The sequence below is a fragment of the Pleurodeles waltl genome, chromosome 2_2, assembly GCF_031143425.1.
Source record: "Pleurodeles waltl isolate 20211129_DDA chromosome 2_2, aPleWal1.hap1.20221129, whole genome shotgun sequence".
Classification (NCBI taxonomy): Eukaryota; Metazoa; Chordata; class Amphibia; order Caudata; family Salamandridae; genus Pleurodeles; species Pleurodeles waltl.
The window spans coordinates 868,959,161-868,980,985 of record NC_090439.1 but is presented as its reverse complement, the minus strand read 5'-3'; the positions used below and the strand labels follow the sequence as shown (position 1 = coordinate 868,980,985).

General features: G+C 43.0%; 1 protein-coding gene across 6 annotated transcripts in view; it reads right to left on the bottom strand.

The window, feature by feature from the left end:
- The window catches only part of MATN2 (matrilin 2), a 508,152-nt gene that overhangs the window by 249,749 nt on the left and 236,578 nt on the right, over positions 1–21,825 (bottom strand). For all 6 annotated transcript variants that reach the window (XM_069220527.1, XM_069220524.1, XM_069220521.1 and 3 more), the window contains exon 6: positions 1,173–1,295. In XM_069220527.1, coding sequence (XP_069076628.1) covers positions 1,173–1,295 — 123 coding nt within the window. The remainder of the gene's footprint in view (positions 1–1,172; positions 1,296–21,825) is intronic.

The window sequence follows — 21,825 nt, the reverse complement described above, 5'->3', positions numbered from 1 at the left end:
CTATTTTAATGCACATGAGGTGCCCTTAAAGATGAATGGGATAGACAAAAAGGGCTGGAATGCATTTAGGCCCACATGGCTACAGTCCTAAACCTTGATACACAGAGATGGAAGGTTATGCTGCCATGAAGGCTCTGCTAGTTTGAAGGTTTGGTAATTTTGACAAATAAATCTTCTGGTTTACAGACACAGCGGACAGACGTGCTGCAAGCACATACGGGTAATATGAAACAGCGTTTTGTCATGCAATGAGCCAAATAAAAGTTTCAAAGTTGTAAAAGAAAAATGGATATTAGACAATTAGATGAGCTAATGTCATATAAAACTTAAGGTGGCTATACTGACGAGAGATTCTGACAATACTTTGAGCTACTGGCTTCCACCTGATTATGGTCCACACAGGAAGCGAGTGTAAGCAATGTATGAAGGGCAACAATATTGCATTCTTGACAACAGATGCAGTTAATTAAGTTTATTTATTGCATGTCATCTCATACTTGGGCCCAAGCCACAGACATGGGACAGTAACTACTACTATTTGCCAGGTCGTAGGATACTAATGTAAGCTCCTGCCCTGCCCCCCCCCCCTTGTCCCTCTTGTTCATCGCACATATTCACTACTCCACCCAGCAGATCGTTCACTGCTTATAGACAGTACGCAGAATGATACGCATGTTCTGCCAGCAATTCAGAACAGACTAGCAATATTTAATGCCTGTATTTTATTTGTTTATGATTGGCTGAGCCATTCTTACCAATCGTTGTAAGATGTTAAGTAATCATTGTTTCTCTTTGATGAGGGCGCTGACAAGTATTACTTGCCAGCCTCAAAAGTATGTGTCTGGCCTGTAAGCAAGGACGTATAATGAGCAATAAGACTAATCCATAACAACACAAGAATGCAATGGGTCTTCCCTATTCTCACCCGCATAAGAAACCTGTCCAATTCCCCCATATTGTTAATGTGACTGCTCTACTCTCTTGACTACAAATAAGAGTAATTAATTAACGCTTTCTAAGTCTTCTGGTGGCCTGAACCAATCACAGCATTCTACAATGGTTGCTAATATATTTTATTGTCATCATGTCAGTAGAGTTTTCCCTAAATGTCAATGAAATAGGAGTTCCAAAACAACACATGCAAAGCAGTTTAATCAGAAGAGGTATCTTACTTCGACAGGTTTTCTGGTCTGGATTAAGAAGATATCCTTGACGACATTTGCAGACATAAGACTCGTCAGCGTTGACACACTCATGCTGACATCCATGGTTGCCCACTGCACAAAAGTCTACAACTGAAAAACAACAAAAACAAATTATTGCAGAGTAATCATAAAATACGTTTGTGCAAAGCCATAACTTTAAATACAGAACATACGAGTTCTGAATTGAAGTAGGGACTTTCATATGAATTGGCTGCTAATACATTTGACCTTACATCGAAGTACCTTTGATTAGTATTATATAGCACTTACTTTAGATCAAATCATCTCTAGCCTCCTAAGGAACCACTCAGAGGTCGAATCACTGTAGCAAATGCCCTGGAGAGCAAGCGATCTATTACTATTTGAAATGTTGTCACGGACATGGCAAGAGCTTTGTTTTTCTCTGATGAAGTGGAATCATCTGGCCTCAGTTATGTCTCTATTGGCAGAAACTTCTACTAGCGAAATCCATATCTCTGAAATGATAGCTCTTGTCATCATGCACGGTGATCGCAATAAACAGAAATGAACTGTTCATTAGTAAAGGCGGGCTGCTATTCTGTAGCATCTTTTATCTGCATAGAGATTGTGACTTGGTTCACCAGCAAGAAGGCTGCATTAAATCAGCAACGTCGCCACAGCCCTTCAAGCAGCTGAGGCTGTTACATACGGCATCACTAATGAACGGCTGCCATCCACTTGTTTATTTAGTTTTCCATCTCCACCCGAATTCCAGCAACAACACAGTGGTAGCTCTCCATCGCCCTTTCCAGTCATATGTGATCTTTCTTAAACCCTTTTTCTTTTAGGTTTGATGCATCCAGAATGTTTGTCATTTACCTAAAATAAGCACACAGGGAGGGGATCTGGGATAGCCCACTTCAGCCGTTGGTTTGTTTGCATTAGATCTCCTGAAATTTGCATTCGTCTTTTAGATCAGCACAGGGGATTATTTCTTTCTAATTATTCTGCTATTAGCTATAAATGCTGCAGTCCTAAGGAGTGCTTCAGTGCCTGACGGGCTGGTCGGTGCCTGGTAAAGGATGCTCATTGTCGAGGACGGACTGTGATTTTTTCCTCGTATGGGCTGCTTAGTGCCTGCCAGGTTGTTCCTTGGGCAGCATAAATGACGCAGATTAAAATCAGCAGGTGATTGCTCTTCAGTATGGACTAGAGAAATGCTCTAAGATGTGGCACACCTCACACACAGCTTCCCCCCCAAACAGCCCCACGTCCCTACCCCCAATATCCACACCACCGATTCCCCTTCGCTCCTCTGTACTGTTACTTTCTGAAGGTCTTACTGCCTGCACAGCCGAGCTTGCTCACATCCTCCCGCTCACACTGCTGAGATGGTAATTTTTAAATCCCTCGGTGATGCCATGAAGTGGTAAACAGCTGGATTCTGGCTCCAACAGCTTCTCTTTTTTGTCAGAATCGGATTCTGATCTGGCCCCAGCAAATCTTTGAGACTGTGGCCCTCATTAAGAGTTTGGCGGGTGGTGGAGGCAGCCTGCCAAACTCTTCCAGCCTTCAGACTGCCTGTGCGGCCTGAACCCCGCCGGCCATAATAAGACTCCACCACAAGGCCAGCCCTGTGGTGAACAGGGCCTTAACATTGACACCGGCTCCTAAAAGCGGTGCAGCGGGTGCAGCAGCACCCGTCATACATTCCACTGCCCGTAATTTGGGCAGCGGAATGCGCAACGGGGCTGTGCATAAGGGCCCCGTACTGCCCATGCTAAGTACATGGGCAGTGCAGGGGTCCCCCCGACATCCCCATTCTGCCAGCCTTTCCATGGCGGTAAGTCTGGCAGAATGGGGATTCCTAATCCCGAGGGTTGCACTGCAAGCAGCGTTGCCCTGGAGGATGAAAACCCCCGGGACCCCCAGGCTACCGGCTTGCTGCAGCCTGGCGGTGTCAGTGGTCCGACCGTGGCGGCTCTGCCACGGTCATAATGTGGCGGTCCCACCTCCAGCCTGTTGGCGGTGGGACTGCCACCACGAGTCTGGTGGTCTGCTGACTCATAATGAGGCCCTGTGTATCTGTGCTGTGTTCCTGCAGCGGACACTTGCACTGAGTTCTGCTGAGCTGCACATGGAATACAATACTCCAGACCTTTTTGCCTTTAAGATCCCTCAAGAGTCCAAGCCGGATGGGTTTGAGCAGGTAAACAATATAAATAAGAAGCAGGAGCTGCAGCAAAGTGTCATCTTCCATAAAACAGATTTAAAACCACTTACATTTTTTGATATATCAGCAAGCTTAATTTGAGCCGGTGTTTTTCAGTCCTTGGCACCGGCACTTAACTATGAATGCTGCTAACGACAGTCCACCACATTGTAGCACTGTCTGTCTAATTTTGAGGTAGGCACAACAACAGTGTTTAACAATTCAATGTACATTAAAATGAGCAATTCTTTCTTCCCACGCCGTTTCTACAACATTTGGTGGCCTGGAATATTCTGAATGCCACACTTTGAGGAGGGCTGTCTTTGGCATCCTTAGTAGGGACAATGGGTGGTGCAAGCCACGGTGGCTTCCTTAGAAGGCGCCTGGCACTTTTTTAAAAATAGAAATTAAGCACATAGGCAACTGCAGTGAAGTAGCCCTGAACTTGATGATGAGCATGACCGAAACCTTTAAAAGAGTGCCGATTCTCCGACAATTGCCAAATCCACTTTACTGTTGATCTGTCACTGCCAATATGGAAATGGTAAACCGAAAATGTGATTGGGAATAATACGGTTACCTTACGTTTAATCCTCCCATCAAGGCATAGCTACAGATCCCTCGCTTCACAGACAAGCAACCTTCCTTGCATACAGGATTCTGAAGTTTGCCTACTCTCCAGGGCGAAACGCGTAGTGAGTCACCAAGGAGGGTCAGTGCAGCAAATCAGCATGGCACATTGTATTTCAGGTCTAGCCCGATGTAGCCTCAGATGACTGCCAGTGGTCATGTGATGAACAAAAGGAAGTACAGAGAGAGGGACTCTGGGACAGCCTAATTCAGTCATTGGTTTCTTTGGCTTAGTCTCTTTTAGCCACGCCTTCAAGCTAGTTTGGATTAGCAAAAAGGAGTATTTCCTCCTCACCATCAAACTCCTACTTGAATGGGCATTGGGTGTAGGGTCCTGTCTACAGAGCCCTTACAATGCAATGCATGGATTGTGCACTGCCAATGCAATGCAAATTGACAGACATTATTATTAGCAGTATTATTATAGGATTACCAGTATTACTACTTGCATTCATGCTCAAGGTGGTGCATGCGAGTATCACAAGCCTGGCACATATCTGTGCTATTCCCTGCTCCCAGCAGAGAAGAGTGCTTGAATCCTACCTTCTTTGTAAGGGACAAATGCAGTTCATGGTTTTCTTTGTACTTATGGGGTTATCATGTGTGCTCATTGAAGAATACATGCACAGTATGGCCTGTAACCCGCCCCTCCCTATAGAATCCAGGCAGAGCATTCTTTGTATTGCAATTTGGCCACAATTTTAGTGATGGAAAAAATGCTTCTTGAGGCTGTGACAGGCCAGGTCAGTGCAGTCCTGCAAACTGGATACACGAAAGCCTTGGGAGGACAAAACAGTTGCAGTGTGCTTGTGCCAAGGACTTTCGACGTGAAAGGCACGCACTTCAGATGCTGCCCTTAGATTTACACCTCTTGGGCACCATCTTGAATTAGAATCTTAACCTATTATGTAGAAGCTTCCTTTTGTCAACCCACTGGAGTTGTGCATAAACGTGGATATATTTTTTCAAATAGCAGTCATGTATACGTTTATCGAAGGTTATCAAATTAATCTTGATGAAGACCATTACTCAGAGGGCTAGCAGACCTGTCAATTTAAAAATAAGTATTTCACCTTGGCCTTGGATGGGGCCAGGTCTCGTGCCAAGAACTACTTGAACGGAACGGACGACCAGCAATCTCCCAACTCCTCCAAAAAAATAAAAACATCAAGGGGCTGCTGAGTCTGTCCCCGATGTCCTGGGGTGCTGCCTACAGCCTCCAAAGACAAGACAGAAAGACACTCTCTGATGTGGTTTCCAGCTCGTCTTCCCTGACACCATGTGATACCGGTCTCTCGCCGGGAGACGGTGCGGATGTAGCTGATATTGTGTGACACACAGTGGCACCATGTGAGTTTGTCAGGTCTGGGCTTGGTCCAAAGTTACCTGCAGGAGTCATCTCTGTATGCGTCAGTTCCACCCAGTTCTTGTATTAGTGGTTCTGGAGTTCATGGAGTGAACATACATGGATGATCTTGGACTTGTGATGCCGTTCATCTGGAAATCTGACTCTGCAGGCTGTTTTCGGCAAAGGTTCATGGTGTGCCAGTGTTTTTTCATGCTACCATAGCCATACTGCACCACATACCTAAAACACGGACAAGGTAATGGTTATACGTGCCTGCTTCCAAAGCCACCCCTTTCTGCTATGCGGCATATTGGGCCAAGCAGAGTAAGTGAGCTTCATGCAACCTGGCGCTCACAAATGGAATGAAGGGTTTTGCTCATGTGGTTTCCCTTAAGCGAGTCTGCGCCCGATTGGCGGCCCTCGTGGGGCAGCACCTGCAGCTGGGGCTGCCATTGTTTGATGCAGGTTGGCTGATAGTGTATGGTGAGCATGCCACTTAAATCATGCAACGCCCAGAGGTTGGGCTGGAGAGGAGGGGGTGAAAGGTAATTGCTTTTTGTTTCTGCTTTTAGACACCTCTAACTTGCTGGTGCTCCCACTGATCTAGTTAGTGGGTCCTTTATGGAAACTGGTTTTCAAAAGAGTGTTAATGTTAGCCCATTAATAGGAGATGCTTACATTTGCATCTCAAAAGCTATGGCTGTCCTCTCACCCACTGGGCTGTTTAGCCATTATTTGCCTACAAGAAAAAAAGGCAAAAAGTTAGTAACCACATTTTATTTTACTTTTCACTCTGCGCTTCGGCACTATGACATACATCCCAACATCTTTCTTTTTAGCCAGCTGCATAGTGCATTGTGTGGCTTATAGTCTTGCTTGAAACGGTTTTATTATGGGATCACAGCCCAGCTTGCAAAGTGCTGTGGGCTAAAATGCCAAAATTGTAAGGAGGTGTTATACATGAAATGGAGCCACTTGTCAGCTATCTTTTAAAATTTTACAACACCTACTATATTTCAAAAACTGCTTGCTTCACGAGCTAAACCAAAACTAAACTTTGTTCACACATGTTGTGATGGTTCACATAATTTTCTCATACACCATGTATTAAAACAAGTGTTGGTAAATTGAGCCTGTCCATGATATATTTTAGATATGAATTCATTATAAAGCTAGAACTTGACGGGGGGACCTGAAGTAGCCTATGACAAATGCGGGATTCCACGCTTGGAAGGGACCTGCTGTTTCAGAAACCCCAGACTGCGGCCCCATACGTAGCTGCAGGAACCCATTGAGAATTATAAATATTTACAAGAGGGAGAATCAAACCCTTCATCCCTCCTCAGTGTAAATTAAATAACATACTAGCCACTCTACTAAGTCTTAAATAGGTGTCATCCACCTAGGGCAGCCAAGAACCCTTGGAGTTAAAAATAGTTCCTAAATAACTAAAATCGTTAACACTACTCATAGACTGACCCTTAATTTTAAGCCTGGTGACATTACACTTAGAAGGCCCACATGCCCTATTGTAAGACTTCCCATAAATTGTGGTCAAATCCAGATTACTAATGAAAGAAACAAAGCAATCAACCAGTTTTCGCAACGCATTTGGGGTGCGTGCCAACAGCACAGTATCATCCGCATATAATAGAGCCTGAACCTGAGTTCCAGCAATCCTGTGGACGTCCCCACAGACCTGATCAACTCAGAGCACAATTTATTTATGTAGATGAAAAAAGCAGCGGGAACATAATACATCCCTGTTGTTTAAGGGAAAACTCTGCAGTCCTGTCTTTCTGAATATTCAACCGAACTCTGGCAGCAAGGTTGATATGAAGCACATGCAAAAAGTTAACTACTGGCAAATCCGTTCCCAAAACTAATAACATCATCCGTTCGGTTCACATGATCTAAAGCAGTAGAAAGATCCATGAAGGCCAGGTATAGCGGGCCATGCCCAATCAGCATGTATTTTCCAATCAACAAGCTAAATTGAGGCATTGCTCCACCGTACCCAGTCCTGACTGAAACCCAAACTGGAAAGGACAAAGAATTCTATTTTCTTCAGCCCAAGTAGAAAGGCGATTAAACACCACTCTGCCTATGATGTGTACAGCACTATCAATTAAAGATATTGTTCTGTAACATTTCAGTGAGGCCCGGTCACTCTTCTTAAATATGGGGACGATGGTGGACAAAGCCCAAAAACGGGGGATTGTGGTTCTAAAAATTCTGGACCCATGTAATTTACTTTGCCACAGCAGTACGATTTTAGTATCAAAAGACCGATAATGACTAGTACACTAAGCATGAGCATTTTCGCTCAATTCCAGCAGCGTTTTCACCTCGAAATCGCCATTTTCGTCCTGCACTCGTGGCTCCCATTTTATACACAGCAGCCATTTTAAAAGTTGCCCTCACATAGGCTTATAATACAGTCAGATTTGATTCCAAGGACACGTACACCTTGATTGACTTTTCTCTGACCTGGGCAAGCTGGAACCATTGCCTCAGGCCAAACCTGTTTGGTCAGTCCCTCTCCCAGTGGCCGAATCAGATAGCATCAAGGCACACCATGCCATAAAACCCTTATTATCGCTCACACACCCTGCCTAATCTTGCTCACACCTGCACCTGCTCTTTTCTTCTTCTTACTTTACGAGGGGGAGGTGCCCGTTTTTATTGGGGGTCCACACTTATCTGATGTAAAATACTAGGCCTTGCCGGGTAATTTATTATGGGTTGGATGACATGAAATATGAGGTTTCATCATGACACTGTTTTTTCCTTTGTAGTGAAAACATGTGAATGACCAACCAAAATGTCAAGAATGTTTGCTTGAAGCTTAAAAAACTGTATATAAGGAAACCTGACTTTGCATTGAAACACAGTCTCCTGAGAACATACAAATCGTGCTGTTGTACTTCTAGGACACTTGTCAATTGGTTGCAGCCAATAAATTCGATCTTTGACTTCACCTAGAAGACTCTGAGTTTCTGTAGTCTGAATCAGGAAAGTACCCGAGGTCTTTGGGTGTACCCTGGCACCGCTGGGTTACCGGATCAGTACCGGTTCTGAAAAACCCAGTACCTCAGTTGGCGCCCAAACGTGGGGCGATACCAGCGGTACCGGTCCAAGCCTGAGGTCCGTGGGGAGCTTCGTGTGAAAATTCTGGAGGAAGGCTGCCACTTCATCGACCCCTGCATGTCGACGTGGTCCGAAAGTCTTTGTTGCGAGGTTCCCCGCTTCCCGACGGCTATGAAGGACTGCTGCCCTGGCTATCGCCCTGATTTGGACCCTTGATTTTTGGTAGAGCGAAACGATAAGACGAGTCTTCTGGTGACGTCATTGATATTTTCAGTTAAGTATAAGTGGAGCGTCTCCCAGTCCTTAGTTGGACACTTGGTTTGGTCCTTAGTTGGACACTTGGTTTGGTCCTTAATTGGACATTTGGTTTGGTATCCCTTTGGGATCACTTTGATTTGGAACTTGCAAGTACCAAAGCCGAAGGACTCGTGTATTCACGAGACTATCGTAAACGATAATCCTTTGAAGTTTGAAACTAGACTAGTGAGCGAAGATGCCTGGTCTTAGCAGACTTGGAAATTTGTTTTGTCTTGGTTGTAAAAGGGACTCCCGGTTGGAGGACTCATGTCCGGTTCCTCCGATTGGAACTCCAACCTATGAACTATATGTGAAGCACGGAGTGGGCCCCATCACGTTTAATAAAGTATGGGTCCGCTATTCTTGGAAATAATTGAGAAAAGTTTTTTGTTTTTTTTTCTTGTAAATATGACTTACAACTAGGATCTGCAAACGGTTCTGTAAGTAAATTGCGACGGCGCTATTTATGAAAAATGGCTAAAGCGCGCTGTATTGTGTGTACTGAGTGTTTTCTGTTTATATCTGAAATGAGCTCAATGTGTGTTTGTGGGTCTTCTTGATGTTTACAGTTTGTTAAGTAAAATGTTGGTTAATTAATATTAAGTAGAAACTTAGAAAAAATCCAGAAATGAACCATGTGATGTGCTAACATAGCTATATGTTGCTCTTTAATTTATAGAATGAGCAATTGTGCACATATACAAAACTGCCGTTAAATGCTTAATAAATTAGAAAACACATTCAATAGATATAAATAGGGCCCCCCCCAAAAAAACGAAATTATCTATTTTCAATTCAGCCAGCACTTTCCCAGTTAAACATGGGTGGAATTTTGCATAACCTTCCTTTTAAATGAAAGTGGCGCAAAAATGTGACGCATTTCAAGTTAGGCTTATGCGCTTAGGCTTGTGAGTTAATGTATCCCAAATAATAGGCAAGGGATGCAGCTTGCTTTTATATGTGGAATTATCACAAAAAAAAGAATAATTGGGTTTAAAAAAAAAAAAAAAAAAAATATATTAATTATGGAAAAATTATTAAAAAAATAAGTGCCTTTCAAAATCGTTTTTTAATATTTATAAAGCTTAATACCTATACTATGACCTCCTAACATTAAAATTTAATTTAAGTTATGTTGCACTGCTAAAATGACATTTGTATGTGCAATTTTCCCTTGGCGCAGGAGCAAACAAGCTCATTTCTATAAAGTATAAGTTAATATTTTCAATGGCTGACTCATGGATTGTGTAATAGACATTCTGGTAATGCATATTATGCAAGAAAATTGTAGGATATTGATTTTTTAATGCCTAAAATATCAAAGTCGATTTTGGGCAAAAGCACTGTTTAAACTGCATTTTCTTTCATTCAGAGTACTTTTTAAAGTGTCTCAGGCTTCAGTAAATGCATACATTTAGGTTTGATATATATTTGCAGGTTGTGCCTTCTTATGATTCAATGAGTCAATGTGCCAGTACAAAGGCTTGTTTTAATATCAAGGTTGAAGGTTCTAACTTCAGCTGGGCCTACTGAGACGTTCATTCATTCGAGGTTGATGAAATATGTACCATTGCATGGGATTGCAACAAGCATTTATTCTAACAACTGGTATGTGTGTTATTAAGGTTTGTGAATTATTCACAGTAAATGTAGTTTAATAATCTGGAAATAGAGATACATTTTTTTAGCGCCTAAAAAGGAAAAACATTTTTTTTTAAATAGAGTGAATTATTGCAGGTTAGAAGGAAAATAGAAAGGCCTACTGTCTTTGACAGATTCAGAGTGGAAGAAGCTAGGAGAGCTACAGAGGCTGGCTCAAGTCATGCTGCTGAGATGCTATCTTTAGTTTTCCCATAAACAATGGAGGAGGCTGTCATGTTGACACTTGTGACCTTTTAAATTAGGGCCTTGTCTCTGTGAAATGCAGAATGACCCTACCGGGCCTCTAAAAGTGGGATTTCTGGTTTCTCCAGAAGAACATCAATACAATTAAAGAACTTAATTCCAAAGGGAAAATATAAAAAAAGGGGTTTCTTCGAAAGTCCCAACATCATGTTAAATGCTCTGCAGAACTGATACATTTGCGTCTCCGCTCTAAAAAAATTAAATTATGCCTGCTAGTTGCTTTTATTTGACAGAAAACGAAGTGTTGCATTAAGTCTTAGACAGAAAATAAGATGCAGCCCTTTTCTAAAATTTTGAAGGCTACATGCCTTAATGAGAACGATTTGCCAATTAAGACTTATTTTTCACAGTGGAAATTGTAGGTGCCAAATTAATATGGAGTGTCAGTGTAACAATTTTTACTTTTAGAAAGGTAAAACTAAGGTGGCTTGATGTTGCGAAGTAGCTTACAAGAGGGTAACAGTTAAGTAATGGAAATTTATTTTCATGTATTTGGTCCTATCATGAATTGTTCTTGCTGGTCCTGTATGTTAGAAGAGAAACAGTAAAGTTATATTTGACAGCAGATTTCCATTGCCTGGTGATCTACTGTCAAAAGGAGGGTAAGGATTTTAAACCTGACAAATTAAACAGGCCCAAATATTGGGTTTTGGGCTGCAGGTTTACAGTGCATAAAGTACATGACATGGTGTTGTGTGTCACCGCTTATTCACACATGCTATTGTTTTGTCTATGCTTTTTGTGCTTGATACACAGCAAGTATATCTGATGGCTTGACGTTTTGTGCGTTTTTATTATTTTTTTTATTTGTTTTTTGCATGTTTGTTGCTGCTTTTGATACTATTACAAGCTCCCCTGTGTTGTGAGGGGATGGTCATGACGATGCCCATCGCTACGCAACAGTTGGTTGAACTTGTTCTGGTTACTAAATTCCACAGATAATGATATTTCATGCTGTGAACATAAAAGACAACACTTCACCAGTGAATGTCTATTTGGCTATAATGGTATTGAAGGAAAATAAAAAGAGATATACAGGATCAAAGTGTGTCACCTGCAGTTAGTCACGTTACTGCCCCTTCCCTTAAAGGAACAGGCAGCCCTACATTTATGTATCCTTGATTGGACCTAAGGATGAAATTATAGATCTGTGACTCAAGGTGGCCTAATTTCTATATTACATTAGTTAATGATGTTCTGTTTCCTAAGTAGCATATGGCTTTCGTTCCTTAAAAGAAAACCAGGTTTTCATTTTTTCCTGAAGAAGGAACTGAAACATTAGCTAGGAGTACCGTATATGGTGTAGTCGCCAACGGTAGAGTTAAAATTTGTGTAACTTTGGCCTTTGTGTATCACCCGTACTCTTGGTGTTGTGTCACATGCCTGACTATCACCCAAATAATTTTTTTTGTTCTTTCTATAGATTTTTTCTTTGGTTACTTCCCCTGACCAATGTCGCACCATGCTTAGTTATTGAGATTTTAGCTATGTCCTAGTCCCATTTCTCTTTTTCGAATTCCTTTCACCAGTCAGCCCTTTTATTATTATTGATGTATTGTTCAGGTTCACATTTCCAGACTGCAGTGATGTACCAGGGACCCCCATGTTATGTATAATTCCCTTTGGTATGACCAGACTGGTTTTCAAGAATTTGCCTGCTTCAATGTTTTCCAGCCTGACTGTCAGGGTAGCGATAGACTGGTTAACTGACTCAATATTATAGTAAGACAAGTTTTCCATCTCAATAGGAGATATCTTATGTTTACCTTTTTGAACATGACGAATTTTCAATGTCTATTTTAATTTGGTTTTCGGTTCCCTTCTGTTCCTGCTACTTTAATTTTTTGTGGGATCAGATGTGTCCTAGTCATGCAAATATCAGGACCCTCTAGTTCTTGTCTTTTTGTTTGCACATTTGACTATTAGCCTGTGTATTGCATAGTGCACCTGATGCACAGTTTTTAAAGGAAGGTTTCTACATGTCCCTGATAATCGGTATCATGTGATTTCTCTATTGAGATGTTCTAAGGTAAGGAGGAACACCTAGACTTAATCATTGAGGCAAATATGTGTTTACCCCATTAGACAATGCCACTGTGTGAGGAAATCCATTCAGATAGAATTCTCATGTAGCTATAGATGGCAGAGAATAATGACGAGAACTGAATTAAAGATGCTACAGACCCTGTTTTGCCCTTCTGCCTTTGTCTTTGTATTTTATGCCCATGGTGTATGGCTACTCCTTTGAAGATTGCAGACCACCTGCTTGCAGTCCCCTTGTTAAAAACCATGAACTGTTTTTGTACTAAATTGAAGGAAACTAACAGCTGTGGCACACTTCCTACGTCACTAGATTCTGCGGGTATCAAGTCATAATAACCTGCAGGACATTGATTTAAGCCTAATTCCCATCAGTGACAGCTACAGATGAAAGACGGACGTCTTGGCCCTACAGTCTCAGCATCCAGGAAGTAGCAAAGCTGGACAGCGATCGCCAGCGCATGGTATCGTACTTGCTCCATCAGACGGCGTTGGACATCACAAAACCAAAGTTTCAGTGTAAAAGAGCTAAAGAGAAGGATTCCTGTTGTTGATGGCAGAGCTGTTTTGAGGTTTCATTTCTCTACCTGTCATGTGCTGGTAACCTCTGACAGTGTGCAATCCCTTGAGCCCCTTGGCCTGAGTTTTGGCCACACACCCCCTTTTCTTTGCTCCAACGGAAGAAGGGCAGTGCACCGGAGATTTCAAGTTTGGAAAAAGGCACTATAGTTTGGTGCCCATGAAAGAGCATCTTGAGAGTCCTCTGACACTAAATAATGAGTGTTGGAGTCTGAAAGTGCTGCTGAGCTTGAGCTATTTCCCAATTAATGGTGCTTGGGTCTGCACGAGATGATTTGTGCCCTTGATCAATGAAGAGCACATTGTTTGTAGTATCTGCCACAGAGGAGAGACACTGGTGCATTGCTTTAAGACATTGAGACTTTCGAGTGAGCTGTGGGTGTTTGCCAGGAGGGCACTTCAACTAAGCAGTACTTTTCTCACGAAGAGGCCTGAATTGAGAGGCCCATGCGAAAAAAAACAACAAAAGAAAATTTGATGGACAATAGAAGCCTGCCAGAGAGGCTTTTTGAACGGACTCTGGGCATAGTTGGTTTCACAAGAGGTTTCCGTGTGATTGTATAGACTAGGTGTTAGGAGACTGATTGTTTTGCTGGCATTGTTTTAAAGTACTATTCTGTTTAGTAAAAGCAGAATAAAGTCCATTTTCTGTGGAAAGAGTACCCCCTTTTCACCTTAGAGCATTGATGAGTCACCACTGTTCCACCTGAACATACAAAAATTACTGAAATGCAGAGGAGCCCTAAAAATTTTACTAGATAATTTTAGGATTTGCTTTTTGGTTAGGGTTGTGAAAAAATATTATTTCATTTGTAAATAGTGGTCACTACTTTCTCCCGTTGTCTATATGTTCTTAATAACGTGTTTTCTAGTGTCTTTTAAACATGACGTTGTCATTTATGGGTGGGATTGTTTTTCTCTACTCAATTGACTTCTGCACCCACTTCCCAACCTATGTCTTTTCCTACTATTGTTTCTTTGCACTCTTTTCACCCTTTTCCTGAACATGAGCAGGTTAGAAGATCAGAATTTGTAAGCAATTCTTTTGTACAGCTTCTGCATCAACACTAGTTAGTAGTGAACATCACTAATTGTTGGGTGTGTGATCTTATGCCACCTACTGCAGATAGAGGTATTCCTTATTTTGTCCTGCCATATGTGGCCTTTTGTGCTACTTCATGTTCGAGGAGACCTGTCCAGAGAGAGTTACCAAGTACTAGAATTTTGCTCCAGCAACATCTCCATGGCCTTATAAACATAGACCTGGACTCAGATTAGCATGAGAATAGGTTTATTGCCTATGTAAGGGCAAAAGGAGGGTTTGTGGTTCTAAAAATTCTGGACCCATGTAATTTACTTTGCCACAGCAGTACGATTTTAGTATCAAAAGACCGATAATGACTAGTACACTAAGCATGAGCATTTTCGCTCAATTCCAGCAGCGTTTTCACCTCGAAATCGCCATTTTCGTCCTGCACTCGTGGCTCCCATTTTATACACGGCAGCCATTTTAAAAGTTGCCCTCACATAGGCTTATAATACAGTCAGATTTGATTCCAAGGACACGTACACCTTGATTGACTTTTCTCTGACCTGGGCAAGCTGGAACCATTGCCTCAGGCCAAACCTGTTTGGTCAGTCCCTCTCCCAGTGGCCGAATCAGATAGCATCAAGGCACACCATGCCATAAAACCCTTATTATCGCTCACACACCCTGCCTAATCTTGCTCACACCTGCACCTGCTCTTTTCTTCTTCTTACTTTACGAGGGGGAGGTGCCCGTTTTTATTGGGGGTCCACACTTATCTGATGTAAAATACTAGGCCTTGCCGGGTAATTTATTATGGGTTGGATGACATGAAATATGAGGTTTTATCATGACACTGTTTTTTCCTTTGTAGTGAAAACATGTGAATGACCAACCAAAATGTGAAGAATGTTTGCTTGAAGCTTAAAAAACTGTATATAAGGAAACCTGACTTTGCATTGAAACACAGTCTCCTGAGAACATACAAATCGTGCTGTTGTACTTCTAGGACACTTGTCAATTGGTTGCAGCCAATAAATTCGATCTTTGACTTCACCTAGAAGACTCTGAGTTTCTGTAGTCTGAATCAGGAAAGTACCCGAGGTCTTTGGGTGTACCCTGGCACCGCTGGGTTACCGGATCAGTACCGGTTCTGAAAAACCCAGTACCTCAGGATCTTAACATTTGAGTTATTAAATACATTGGTGATTAAAGGACCCCACAGATCCACTTTATGCTATATCAGTGGGTTCCATTTCTTGCAGTGGGAAGCATTCAAGAGCACTAGGCCCAGATTCTCAAAGGTCTTGCACTGGTGCACGCATGACACAAAGCATCACATACGCTTGCAGCAATTCACTTTGGGACGCAAATAACATTTAGTGCCAGATTCCAATTAATGGTTGGCGCAGGATGGATTTTGTGTTGGTCTGCGCTGAAAAATAAATAATGTATGCATTGTGGGCATGGTGGGGCGGAACAAGTAGTGATGAGAAGTGGTGCTAAAAGAGACGAGAAACAGGGCCAAAAAGAAGTTCGTGAAAAAATAGAGCATCTGAAAAGCAGGTTCAAAAGCAGGGCAATTGAATGAACTATCAACTCAAGAATACCAGAACTTTGTTTGCTTCCAGAGCACCATGGAGATCGCAATGATAAGACACCAGCAACATCTACTTGGGGTGGCAAGAAGCCGCAAACAGTGAAAAGAAAAAATTTACAAGCAGAGGATTAAACTCTTTGAGCAGAGTGACAAACAAATAGTGAAGAGATATCACCTCAATAGGCAAGTAAAAATGTCTCTCCTACAGCAAATTGGACCAGCACTTGAGTCAAGCACTGGTAGGTCACGTGCCATAACACAAGATGTAAAGGTCATTGCAGTACTAAATCTTCTAGCACCAGGATCCTGCATTTATTTTTTGGTCATTGGAGGTGGTTCCCAACCTGTGGTCCAGGGACCCCTGGGGGTCCACAAAGTCTCCTCAGGGTGTTCGCGACTGCTTAGAAAATAAAATAATTTTCACAGATTAGGTCCCCAGCTTTCAGTAATGACTTTAGTTGTGGGGGGGGGGGTACCCAGATTCCAATAATGATTCAGTGGGGGGTCCCCAGGTTCCAGTAATGATAAAGTGGGGTTCCACAGAACTCAAAAGGTTGGGAACCACTGGTCTATGGCATTCCACACAGCTGATTTCTTGGACTGAGGAAGTTTAGAATTTACAGAAATCTGAATGTTCTTGTTTAGTCATTTCTGTGATTAAAATGTCTTGGACTGAGGAAGTTTAGAATTTACAAAAAGCTGAATGTTCTTGTTTAGTCATTTCTGTGATTAAAATTCCAATCGCTTCCTCAGTGAAGTTGTACTTTCTTTTTGTACTTCCATCCTGGGATCCTTCAAGGGAGACATTATGGGTAGGATCCTCAGTCACCTGGTGTGCAGGAAAGTTCTCTTCAGGCTCCCAAAACAACCCTCCAGTGAAAGGGTTTGATTCCAAATCTGGCCACCATAAAAAGAGCTTCCCTGATAAGTGTCAGAACAAGACTCCCGAGTGCTAAGAGCGCTATGAGTTTGGGCATTATAAGAGAGATGCCAAGTGCCCTAAGAGGACACAGCTTCCCATTGGAGGAAACACACCAGGGGTGGCAAGTGTAGTGCTTGGAGAAGTGTTTGTTCCAGTCAGTGGGGGGAGTCAGTGAGGGTACCCTAGTTTCCCTAGGTCAGAAGGAGATGGTGTCTAAAGCCCATTTGCTTTCTAATACTGCAAAGTATATGGAGTGGGTCACCTATAATGGGCAAGGTATTGAGGCTCTTAGGGGCACAGACGCCAGCATGACTATGGTAAGGAGTCAGCTGGTGGCCCCTGAGCAGATGTTTTACCCAATACATTCCACCAGGTTGAAGTAGCTGATATCCGGGAGGGAAACGAATCCTGTGGCTCTTGTTGCATTTGAGTTGGATGGGGGGATTCAGGTCTTCTGAAAGTTGCTGTGAGCTATGCCATGCAAGTAGATCTGTTGATATGCTTAAAGCAATGCCAATGCAAGCCATGATATGTGCCAGCATAACAACGAACTTGCTTGGCTATTGTTGATTCCACTGGACATGACCTCCCCATCAACCCCGCGCCAGAAGTACGTGGTCAAGCAGGCCCTGCGACCTAGGCCTGCACCAAACAGGAAAGACCCAGATCGATTCCCCAGATAGGCAGCAACTCGACAAAGGTCCTAGGAAACTGGACCCAATAAAACACATTTGGCTGGAGGGGTACGCATTCCCAAAACACCATAAAATTAGATGCCACATGAGGTTAGGAAAGCACAGCCAATCAGAACACAACACACATATTACACACAGTGATCACGCACTCCCCATCCCGGACATCTGGACATGTTACTTACTGGCCCACATTATGTTCATGCAATGTCGACCCCCACCTGACCACTTTATTAGGAGGTTGGATATATGGCCTGGTAACCAGTCTCTGATTCATTTTTTCAAAGAATGTATTTAATTGATTTTTTGCATCTCAAGGCAATGCATAAAAAGACGTTCATAACTCTGTAACTTCAGACAGTCATCAGACCCCAACTCTGTACTGCACTCTCCCGGCCATTGCGTTTAATTAAATAGACTGTTCCTGTATGCAAGACGCCTCTTGTCTTTCATTCATTAAGGTAAATCCACATTTGAGCAAGAGATGGTTTGTTAGGAAATGACCTAGAGCATACTACCTTGAGGGAAGTGGAGCTTAGGTCACACCTGGAAATGTTGGGGTTGCCTGATTGGGTCTGTGCAACCACTAAGTCGATGGCTACCCGGGAAGGGAGTCAAGACAGTCTGGGGCCTATAAAAATGGCCCAGACAACTGACAATAGAGAGGGAAGGGCAAGGGGCATGGGAAAACCAGCCTTTAAATGTCCCCCTGCTGATGTGGATGGAGCGCTAGAGGAGGTCTCCCTGGAGCACACTGAGGACGATATTATCTCCCTTGGTGACCTGTCTGAACTTGCTAGATGGCTAGAAGAAGGAGGGCCCACCAGGGAGGAATACTGTCAAACACAGAGAGAATGTCCACCCCTGGAAGGCATGAGGCAACAGGCCGAAGCCCAGGCAGATGGTGATGCTTCAGAGAATAACCACATTTATTATGCGATTCGCCTCCTTCTAGTGAGTCTAAGGCACCTGTGCATGGGGCAATAAGGGCCCTGGTGGTCCACCAGCACTACAGAGCCCTACTACTGAGGCTGGCTCATGAGATATCCCTACTAGGACATATGGGCTGGAACAAGACCTTTGCCAGGCTTGTCCCCTAATTTTACTGGCCCCAGATGAAGGTTTCCTTAGATGCCTTCTGTAGGGCTTGCTTGCCGTGATGGGTCAGTGGGAAGACAGGACAGAAGCTGAAAGCTCCTCTGAATCCCTTATCTTTCACTGGCACCCCCTTTGAAAGGGTGGGCATCAACATTGTTGGGTCCATGGATTCACAGACCACATCTGGCCACAGGTTTATCCTGGTTCTGGTGGACCATGCCACACAGTACCCAGAGGCTGTCCCTCTGAGGACCACAACTACACCTACAGTGATTAAGGCCCTAATGAGGATTTTTACCAGCGTGGGTTTCGCCCAAGGATGTGTTGTCTAATCAGACACCAAATTTATGTTTACTTACATGCAGTCAATGTGGAAAGATTGTGGAGTTATTTATAAGTTTTCCACATCCTGTCACACACAAACCAATGGGATTGTTCAGAGATTCAACAAAATCATTAAGGGCATGATCACACGCCTACCAGAACCCATGTGGCATAAGTGGGATATCCTGTTACAATGCCTGCTCTTTGCTCACAGAAAGGTGCCACCAAAGGGTGTTGGATTTAGCACCTTTGAATTGCTTTAATCCTGTAAGGGGACCTATCAGTCCGGTTGGGAAGGCGTGGGAGTAAGCTCCCAGGAAACATCCCCAAGATGCGGCAAGCTATGCGCTAGCCCTTCAGAGCAAGATGGCCATGTTTTGGAAGCAAGCTTCTAAAACCTCAGAGGCAAGTCAGGAGGTAATGAAGCAGTGGTATGACCAGACAGCTACCCCTCTGGAATTCCAGTCTGGACAGAAAGTGTGGGTTATGGAGCCTGTGGAGGCCAGGGCCCTCCAAAATCGCTGGACAGGGCCCCATGAGGTGATTGAGAGGAAGTGGGAGGCCACCTACTTGGTGGACCTCAAGACCCCCAAACACCTGCTAAGGGTCCTCCACATCAACCAACTCAAACCCGACCATAAGAGGTCTGAGGTCACCATGTTGCTGGTGACAGGAAGGGGTGAGGAAGAGGAGAGGGAACCTCTCCCTGACCTCTTAGCCTCCAAAGAGAAGGAAGGTGTAAACGTCTCCCCTACCCTGACTTCAGAACAGCAGATGAACTGTCACCAATTGCTGGGACAGTTCTATTCTCTTTTCTGAAGTCAGAGTAGGGTAGAGGTCTACAACTTCCACTGTTTGGGGGGCTTGAGGTCCACCCGGTTGACCAAATTGATGTTTTATTTTTCCACATATTGAGAAGTCGCAGTAACCTAGTAAGTTATTGTTATTTGGAACAGCCTTGCTACAGTTAAAATAACTATGCTCTAGAAAGGCATACTTGTCGACTTATCTGAAAAGGTTTTGAATGCACGTAAATCAGGCAATGGGCAATCCCAGCCTTGGTGCTGCACCTGTTCAAAATGTTGAAGGCCTTGGCTGAGAGTGTGCCATCCCCACCATTCTCGTCAGTAGAAAGCAAACTAATTATTGGAGCTAGTCATTTAGTGATAGACAGTGAACATGAGAATTTGTCTCGGCTGGCTCCTTGCAGTTATTCAGACTTTTCAATAACCTCGAAGCTGCATCCTTTTTTTCCATTTTTCTTTTTGTTATAAAACCACATTTAAAGCCTCCATGTGATCACCTTGTTATATATTGTGAACATTTTAGTTTTACTTCTTGTGGGACACCTCTTTGATCCGTTTATTTAATCCTGCCTCGATTGTCATTGCTTCTGCCCCATGTTTTGCATTTAACCCCATTCCTTGCCTCATGCACGTTCTCAACCCTGGCACTCCTTTTTCAACAAGTCTACGCTCCCTCTCCTGCCTTCACTTTGTCTGCAAATTGAACCTTCTGTGCTGCATTCTCCTGAGCCCTCTATGCCCCTTGCCAGCCCACTGTGCTCCTTTTCCAACTCACGCTCTGTTTCTCATTTTTACTGATGGTGGGGTTGCTCGAATTCTACTGCTTTTTGTCAACATTAGGTAAAGATAGAGATTTATCATGGATGTTATGCTGGAAGAAGGGGGGCCAAAATGTGCCTTATCTCATGAAGAATAATAGCCTTATGCCATCAAGTGAATGTGTCCATTTGTGCTCATGCTAATCATCTTACCCGTTCAGACATCCAGAGCCTCACCTATTTATCCCTCCATAGACTCATCTAGTTATCTGTCCATCTATTCATTTACACATTCATCCATCCATGAATTCCCTCCTCATCCATGCAGCTAATCACTAATCCATCTGTGTTTCCACTCAACCATCCATTTATCTACTTTTTGAGCCATTTTTGCATTCACACACGCAACAGACCGTATAGACACACAGAAAATAGCTAATCAATAAAGATTTTTTTTTTTTTTTAAATGCAGAAATCTTTACTTTGCTGGTGCTTGGACCTTTTTGCATTGGTCTTGCATTTGTTATGCCATGTGAAAAAAATGTTATCCACCACATGATACAACTTCTTGTTGTCTAGTTGCTACACTCCTGGTTCTCAGGCACTTGAACAAGAGTGAGATCCTCTTCGTGGCTATCTTCTCCATTCGGTAACTGCACTGTTCTATGTTCTATTAGCCAATTCACTTGCTGTGATTAGCAACTTTCAGACTAGATTTCACCGTTGCAACGGGGGAGTAACATTCACCTATTATCTCACATTCAATGGTTTAGATTCTTTGTTCATCAATCACAAACAATGCGGGTAGTCTAGCATTTCTCAATAACTGTACATTTTTTATGCTATATTTTACTAATCGTGAAGTTATATTGAAACACCTGCCTTCACTGGATCTAAGGTCAGATGAGACTGTCTATTTTGAGTAGCTGAATATGTTGATGACCATTAGATTTAGTGAGGACTGATGAAGTTTCATGAGATTCTGAAATCATGTTGAAATACAGATAAGTAGCAGAGGTTTCTGGGTGAGACTGTTAAGCCCCCTGGCAATGTATTGATGGGCACCACAGCATCCTCAATTGGGGGCTCTTGCAACCCCACAACTCAATGGCATTTATTTCTTGAATTGTGTACGTTGACATCTGGGGAGGAGATATATCTGTGCAACGAGAACTGCTGACCTTGGAACTGGGAAACCAGGTTTGAGTCTCGGCATCGGCTCAACATCCGAAGATCTGTGCATATTCTGATACTCATGTAATGCACCCTAGTGCCCTCTCATTCACACTATGTTGAGCCTTAAAGTATATATATATAAAAATGAAAAATTC